The 8,821-nt window shown below is 42.1% G+C and overlaps 1 protein-coding gene across 1 annotated transcript; it reads left to right on the forward strand.

The window, feature by feature from the left end:
• Positions 1-316: 316 nt before the first annotated feature.
• IL5 (interleukin 5) lies at positions 317-2,948 on the forward strand. The gene is made up of 4 exons (XM_003920610.2): positions 317-460; positions 667-699; positions 2,263-2,391; positions 2,493-2,948. The coding sequence occupies exons 1-4, from the start codon at positions 317-319 to the stop codon at positions 2,589-2,591; spliced, it is 405 nt and encodes a 134-aa protein (XP_003920659.1). The 3' UTR covers positions 2,592-2,948.
• The last annotated feature ends 5,873 nt before the right edge of the window (positions 2,949-8,821 follow it).

Here is an 8,821-nt window from a genome sequence, read left to right on the forward strand (position 1 = left end):
AACTCAATCTTCTGATTTTAAAAAATGCAAATGGGGCAATGATGTATTAACCCAAAGATTTTCTTCGTAATAGGAAATGTTTTTAAAGGGGAAAATTAGGGATTTTTATTATTAAAAGATAAAAGTAAATTTATTTTTTAAGATACAAGGCATTGGAAACATTTAGTTTCACAATATGCCATTATTAGGCACTCTCTATCTGATTGTTAGAAATTATTCATTTCCTCAAAGACAGACCGAGGATAAATTGATTGGGGATGCAGACTTGTACTATGCACTTTCTTTGCCAAAGGCAAACGCAGAACATTTCAGAGCCATGAGGATGCTTCTGCATTTGAGTTTGCTAGCTCTTGGAGCTGCCCACGTGTGTGCCAACCCCACAGCACGTCCCACAAGTGCATTGGTGAAAGAGACTTTGGCACTGCTTTCTACTCATCGAACTCTGCTGATGGTCAATGAGGTAACTTTCTTTCTGATTCCTACAGTCTTTAAAGTGCATAGGTAATCATTTGTGATGGTTCCTTTACTATACAGAAAGATATGTTATAAATAAAATTCTAAGCATGTTAGTACATGGGTGATAAGTGTATCACCAGCAAACATTCCATTAAAAGTTGTGAATGCCAGTGTGCTATAAAAAGAGATTATATTTTCTTTCCTTTTCAGACCCTGAGGATTCCTGTTCCTGCACATAAAAATGTAAGTTAAATTATGATTCAATCAAATGATTGCATGAATAAGTAAATTTCCTATTTTAAGCTGTAAATCATTAGTTATGATTGGAACTATTTAATTTTCTATACCTTTGTTTTCATATGGGTGGTTGTGAATGTCTGTACTTAGAAATATGGGAAACGACTTTTTAACAAGTAGAATCCTTTCAACAAGTGGTTTAGGCTCTTTGGGGATGTTGTTAGTTTGCCTCCCAAAGAGCCTCATGTCAGGGATTCTTTCCAGAAGGATTCCACACTGAGTGAGAGGTGCCTGCTAGTCTCTGTGCAGTTCTGACTCTGGTCTTCTTCATTGTAATGTCTTTCTGAAAGTATTAGCAACTTAGGATTATATGTTTAGAACCATGAGCAGTAGACATTGAAATATATAATAAATGCCCTATATTAATAATTTCTGCATACTTAATTATAACTATATGATGATATTGTATGCATTTGAATATGTCCTTGTCATATTAAAATGTAAAATATATAATTTTATTAGTTTAAATGGAATAAAATTAGTGGCTAAAACTGTAAAATCACATTGAGGTGAGTTTAATGCACAATGTATTACACTTTCAAAACATTTTTTTCTGGTTACATAATTAAGTTATATCCTTTATAAAACTCCTCTGTAATCATACAAGCTTCATCTACTTTTTGAAAATTTTATCTCAATATGTGGTGGTTTTTGTTGTTGCTATTGTTGCTTTTGAGACAGAGGCTTGCTCTGTCACTCTCGGCTCACTGCAACCCCCACCTCCCGGGTTCAAGTGATTCTCCTGCCTCAGCCTCCTGAGCAGCTGGGATTACAGGCACCCACCACCAAGCCCTGCTAATTTTTATATTTTTAGTAGAGATAGAGTTTCACTGTGTTGGCCAGGCTGATCTGGAACTCCTGACCTCATGATCCACCTGCCTCAGCCTCCCAAAGTGCTGGGATTAAAGGTGTGAGCCACTGCACCAGGCCTGACTATATGGTGGTTTGTTGCTTAGAAAACAAACAAAAAACTGCCGGGCGCGGTGGCTCAAGCCTGTAATCCCAGCACTTTGGGAGGCCGAGGCGGGTGGATCATGAGGTCAAGAGATCGAGACCATCCTGGTCAACATGGTGAAACCCCGTCTCTACTAATGGTGCAAAAAATTAGCTGAGCATGGTGGCGCGTGCCTGTAATCCCAGCTACTCCGGAGGCTGAGGCAGGAGAATTGCCTGAACCCAGGAGGCGGAGGTTGCGGTGAGCCGAGATCGCGCCATTGCACTCCAGCCTGGGTAACAAGAGCGAAACTCCGTCTCAAAAAAAAAAAAAAAAAAAAAAAAAAAAGAAAACAAACAAAAAACTAAATGGAGAAGGGAATTCATACCACAAACAAAGCCAAAATTTGTGGACCAAATTATTTTAAATAATTATTTTTTCATTGATAAAATGTATACATGTTTATTGTGTACAATATGATGTTTTGAAATATGTATTCATTGTAGAATGGCCAATGGATCAAATTTTTATACCTTGTTTTGATTATTTGCATTTAAAAATTTTTTCTCATTTAGCACCAGCTGTGCACTGAAGAAATCTTTCAGGGAATAGGCACATTGGAGAACCAAACTGTGCAAGGGAGTGGTGTGGAAAAGCTATTCCAAAACTTGTCTTTAATAAAGGAACACATTGACCGCCAAAAAGTAAGTTATACATATTCAGTGGAAACTGTATGTGTCTGGTTGTGCCTAATTCTATGGAACAGTTTCCTATAATACCTATTGTCATTTTTCTTTTTTCACAGAAAAAGTGTGGACAAGAAAGACGAAGAGTAAAGCAATTCCTAGACTACCTGCAAGAGTTTCTTGGTGTAATAAACACCGAGTGGATAATAGAAAGTTGAGACTAAACTGGTTTGTTGTAGACAAAGATTTTGGAGGAGGACATTTTACTGCAATGAGAATGATGGCCAATGAAGGATTAGGCCTTAATTTTCAGTGTAATTAAACTTCAGAGGGAAAGTAAACATTTCAGGCACACTGACACTTTGCCAGAAAGCATAAAATATTTAAAATATATTTTAGATATCAGAATCATTGAAGTATGTTCCTCCAGGGAAAATTGATATATACTTTTTTCTTATTTAAGTTAACATTCTGTAAAATGTCTGTTAATATTTATGAAATTGTTAAGAATTTGGTAAATTAATATTTATTTCATGTTATATTGTGTTCCAATAAAACAAAAATAGATAACTGTTCAATTTGCTGCTGGCCTCTGCTTTAGCAGTTGAAGGTAGCATGGTCCATTGAACACATGCTCAGTTTGGAGGGAGGGTCTGAGCACATGTGGCTGAGCATCCCCATGTCCCTGGAAAAGTCTTGGGGTTGTAAAGCACACCAGAGGTGGAAGTGATCTAGCAGGACTTAGTGGGGATGTGGAGAGCAGGGACACAGGCAGGAGGTGAACCTGGTTTCCTCTCTACAGTAGACTCAGAACCTGGGATGGTACAGGGTAAATTGCAGGGAACAAATGAATGAATGTGCTTTCCAAGACTGATTGTAGAATTAAAATGAGTTGTAAGGCTTTCCCTTGTAAAAGGTCAGTGTGGGAACCTATAACTAGATTCCCTCCGAGTCTGTGAGAATAATTTGGCAGTATAGAGAGGAAGCCAGAAACCCTCTGGCAAGGCCTACAGGGGTTCTTACCCTACCTGACCCTGCAGCACAACAAAAGGAGCAGAGAGACACTGGTAGGGCAGTCCCATTAGAAAGGCTGAGTTCTGTATTCCTGGGGGCAGGCCATGCAACACTCCAATCTGCCTCCTTACAACTAGCAGTAGCATCACTAGAGATTCTTCTGTTTGAGAAAACTTCTCAAGGATCCAGAAAATATGCTCTTTAAAATATTTTAAAACTGATATAGACCCAAAGAAGAGACCCAGTAACAATATTCAGCTATATCATCCATTCTGTCATTCTTTCATTCAACAAATATTTATTGATCACGGGCTGTATGCTGGGTGTGGGATGCAGCTGTGGGCATGTGCTGGAGGTCCTTAGAGGCCAGTACCCCTAGTCTGAGCTTTATCTGTATGGACTGCAGCAGTATTGGGCTCCACTGCTGTGTGAAGCAATAGCTCCTGCTCTTTCTGGCCATGGGAGAGGGGCCAGAGCAGTCAGACACAGATTCCCAGGCAGGAGAATGCAAGTTCTTTCAAAGAAAAAGACGTGTATTCCTTCCAGCAGACACCCAGGCATGGTGGTCAGAACCATGCACCACGTCCCCAACTTGTGCACACACTAAGCCCCAGGATTGGGAGCAGAGCCAGTGAGGGAGGAAGTGGATGAGCCCAGCACCATGCTGACTGCTCTAGAAAAAGGCAGGAGACAGAAACAGGAAACTCAACTTGCAGAAAGACTTCATCTCAACTTAATTCAATTCGGCAGATTCTGAGTTCCAGTATGCTCCAGGACTATTCTAGGGGCTAGGATTCAACAGTGAATAAAATATAAAATCCTTTCCCTTGTACACTTATATTGTCTCAAAAAAGCTCATTTTCCCTCTTCCTTATAAGGGTCCAATATAGTTAATAAGGACTTAAGACTGGGGTGGGCACGGTGGTTCACGCCTGCACTTTGGGAGCCTGAGGCGGGTGGATCACGAGGGCAGGAGATTGAGACCATCCTGGCTAACATGGTGAAACCCTGTCTCTACTAAAAATACAAAAAATCAGCTGGGCGTGGTAGCAGGTGCCTATAATCCCAGCTACTCGGCAAGCTGAGGCAAAAGAATCGCTTGAAGCCAGGAGACGGAGGTTGCAGTGAGCCAAAATCATGCCACTGCACTCCAGCCTAGTGACAGAGCGAGACTCCATCTCAAAAAAATAGCCGGGCGCGGTGGCTCAAGCCTGTAATCCCAGCACTTTGGGAGGCCGAGGCGGGTGGATCACGAGGTCAAGAGATCGAGACCATCCTGGTCAACATGGTGAAACCCCGTCTCTACTAAAAATACCAAAAAAAATTAGCTGGGCATGGTGGCACGTGCCTGTAATCCCAGCTCCTCAGGAGGCTGAGGCAGGAGAATTGCCTGAACCCAGGAGGCGGAGGTTGCGGTGAGCCGAGATCGCGCCATTGCACTCCAGCCTGGGTAACAAGAGAGAAACTCCGTCTCAAAAAAAAAAAATAAATAAAATAAAAAATAAAAAATAAAAAAAAATGTCATGCCCTGCTTTCACGGGGCACAGTGGCTCACGCCTGTAATCCCAGCACTTTGGGAGGCCGAAGCAGGTGGATCACAAGGTCAGGAGTTCAAGAACATCCTGGCCAACATGGTGAAATCCCATCTCTACTAAAAATACAAAAATTAGCTGGGTGTAGTGGCGGGCACCTGTAATCCCAGCTACTGGGGAGGCTGAGGCAGGAGAATTGCTTAAACCCAGAAGGTGAAGGTTGCAGTGAGCCAAAATTGCCTTCACTGCACTCTAGCCTGGTGACAGAGCAAGACTCTGACTCAAAAACAAAACAAACAAACAAGACTGGAATATCACATCTAAATTCCAACTAATGAGCCCTTACCAATCTGCTAGGTCCCAGAGAAGCTAAAAGCAATCAGGGCTGTTTGCAACTAACTGAAATAAAACTTGACTCAAACTCATGTCAAGCCTGTTGACAACACACACACATCCACATGTCACTGCCGTGCATAAAAACCTCTGACTCACTACCATCGAAGTCCAGGCTCCTTCACATGCCATTCGAGGTCTACCTCTGCCTCCTCTAACCTCTGCCATACAGAAATACCAGCATCGTCCACGTAACATCTTTGGCAAGAAAATATTAACCAGGTGCCTCATTCCCATCATTTTAAGTGGGAAAAATTTTAATGCATTCATTATGTCTCAACCCAAACTCTTCAACCAACTTCTTAAAACATATAAAACTTAGTAAATATATAAGCAACAAACACATTAGGGTGTAAAAATTGAAACAAAATATTTTGCATTTATTTATTTAATTGTAGTAAAATGAGGAGATAACATATTTAAAACAGTACTTCCTGATCACTCAGCAGTTAATATAATGTTGCTTTGTCTGTATAATGCACTGCATGTCCCCTTCATTAACATTCAGAGCCTTTCCAATTGTCTTCTGTGAACTCTGATTTGCTACCAACTGTATTTGGAAGAAACCTAAAGACTTTATTCATTGACTCCCCCATTACTTTGTTAAAAATTTTGTTATGTTTGGGGGACATAAATATTTTTCCAGTATAAATATTGGTGGGAAAGCACTGTATTGAGAGACACATTCTATGAAGAAGTGCTCTATGTGGAAAACATTAATTGTGGAGATGTTCAGGCCAGGTGTGGTGGCTCATGCCTGTAATCCCAGCACCTTGGGAAGCTTAGGCAGGAGGATCACTTGAGTCTGGAGTTCGAGACTAGCCTGGGCAGTATAGCAAGACTATGTCTCTACAAAAAGAAAGAAAAGTAGCCAGGGATGGTGGTGCATGTCTGTTGTCCCAACTACACAGATGGCTGAGGTGGGAGGATCACCTGAGCCCAGGAGGTGAGGCTACAATGAGCCTTGATTGTGCCACTCTGGGCAACAGTGTGAGGCCCTATTTCAAAGGAGAAAGAGAGAAAGAGAGAGAGAGAGAGAGAGAGAGAGAGAGAGAGGTTGTGTAGAGAATACTAGGTTCCTATTCTTCCCAGAATACCCATGAATTTTCATTACTCTATGCCTTGGTCCACACTATATCCTCTGTTTCAGTATCTTTGTTCTTTTTCACCCAACAAACTTGTAATTGCCCTTTAGATGTTTTCATTCACCACCCCCACCTTTTTTTTGAGACGAAGTCTTGCCCTGTCACCCAGACTTGAGTGCAGTGGCATGATCTAGGCTCACTGCAACCACTTCTTCCTGGGTTCAAGCGATTCTCCTCCCTCAGCCTCCCGGGTAGCTGAGGCTACAGGCACACACCACCATGCTCAGCTAATTTTTTTGTATTTTTAGTAGAGGCGGCGTTTCACCATGTTGGCCAGGATGGTCTCCATCTCCTGGCCTCGTGATCCATCCACCTCAGCCTCCCAAAGAGCTGGGATTACAGGCGTGAGCCACCATGCCCAGCCCCCTCCTTTTTTTTTTTTTTTAGAGACAGCCTTGCTCTGTCACCCAGGCTGGAGTGAAGTGGCTTGATCATTGCTCACTGCAGCCCTGAACTCCTGGGCTCAAGTGATTCTCCTGACTCAGCCTCCCCAGTAGCTGGGTCTACAGGCACTTACTACCAGGCCTAGTTAATATCTTTTAAGATTATTTTCTAGGGATGAAGTTTCACTATGTGACCCGGGCTAGTCTCAAACTTCTGGCCTCAAGTGATCCTCCTACTTTGGCCTCTCAAAGTGCTAGGATTACAAGTATGAGCCACCACGCTGGCCTCTTTATTTATTTATTTATTGAGACAGAGTCTCACTTTGTCACCCAGGCTGGAGTGTAGCGGCACGATGTCGGCTTACTGTAACTTCCACCTCCTGGGTTCCAGTGATTCTCCTGCCTCAGCCCCCCTAGTAACTGGGACTACTGGTGTGTGACACCATGCCTGACCCCTATCTCTATGAAGAATCTTGGTCAGGCTGGTCTTGAACTCCAGACCTCAAATAATCCACCCACTTTGGCCTTCCAAAGTGCTGGGATTACAGGTATGAGCCACTACACCTGGCCTTATTTTTTATTTTTTTAAGAGATAGAGTCTTGGTATGGTGGCCAGGCTGGATTCAAATTCTTGGGCTCAAGTGATCCTCTCATCTCAGCCTCCTGAGTAGCTGGAACTATAGGTAAGTGACATCATACCCAGCAGTTTTTTAATCTCAATGTACCTACCCATGACCAGCTGACTCACTGCTTTCCTGGTCTCACATCACAGTATACATTTATCATCAGGATCATGACATAGAGAGAGTAAAATGCACAGGCCTATAAATGTAATGAGATATTACAAAAGTTTCAAAGCCACATGCAGGTTCTGCCAGGTGCTAAGAATGTTTATTCCATTTATATAATAAAGAACTAGAAAAACAGTCCCAGGGTATAAAAGACTCAAACCCAAGAGGCTTCATTTATTACTTGCCCTATGGAAGTCCCATTCCAACCAAAGAATCATGGCCAATTTAGGTTTTCCAGGTATCAATATTAGCTCAGCCCTCATATCTAACAATGCTTGAAAAGTCTGAGTACCTCCTATACTAGCGTGTACTTATCCTAATGGATGGCTCTAGGTTTCTTTGGTGAAGGATTAAAGAAAGTTTACTGCATGTATATGTGGTGGGATTGTAGAGTCCTTCCGTTCAATCAATGGACATTGGGTTTATGAATGCCTTAGATCTGGAAACTGGATGAAGAGCCTGCTTTTCCACTGTGGTGGCTGATGTCAGCCCTTTACCTAATTACACATACATGCTAGTTGATTATCCACGTCTCTAGGAACACTTTAATAGCCACCATAATAGATCTCTGAAGGTTATGAGTCAAGGCACCCTGGTTGGCACCATGGTTTTGCTGTTTGTGTTGGTAATTATGTCCCCCTTGCCTCTAATGTTTAAGTGCTTCCGACCTGAGCTCTGCCACTCTGGGGATCTCATCTTGCCTATTGATATTAGGGATTCCATGTCAATAGCAGAAATTTTCACCTTCAACCCCATTTATAGGGGACATCCACCACCAATGTTCGCAATGATGCCTGCTTCTCTTCACTAGTGCATCTGTTGCTGTGTTAGTAAAAGGAGTATACTCTGTGTCTTCCAGGAACATAGATAGTGGGTTCTCAGACCAGATACAATAAATCCATTTTAGTATTCCTACATCTCTGAGCTATCTGCTCTCTTCTTCAACACTATGGGAGGAAGTTCAGGCGTCTCCACTGTATATTCTGTACACCATCATCAGTATCAGGCTTCAAGGAGCCACTCCAGCAAACTGTTAGGACAAGCTTCAGTTGTTCTTGAGAAAACTTAAAATTCTGAGTCAAAAATATACCCATGCTAAGGAATCCAATCCCATTCAACTCTATATTCTTCTGGACAAACAGCCACAGGATGCATTCGATTCTGGATTCTGACGATACAAATTAGTAAAC

This window comes from Saimiri boliviensis, chromosome 1, assembly GCF_048565385.1.
Source record: "Saimiri boliviensis isolate mSaiBol1 chromosome 1, mSaiBol1.pri, whole genome shotgun sequence".
Taxonomy (NCBI): domain Eukaryota; kingdom Metazoa; phylum Chordata; class Mammalia; order Primates; family Cebidae; genus Saimiri; species Saimiri boliviensis.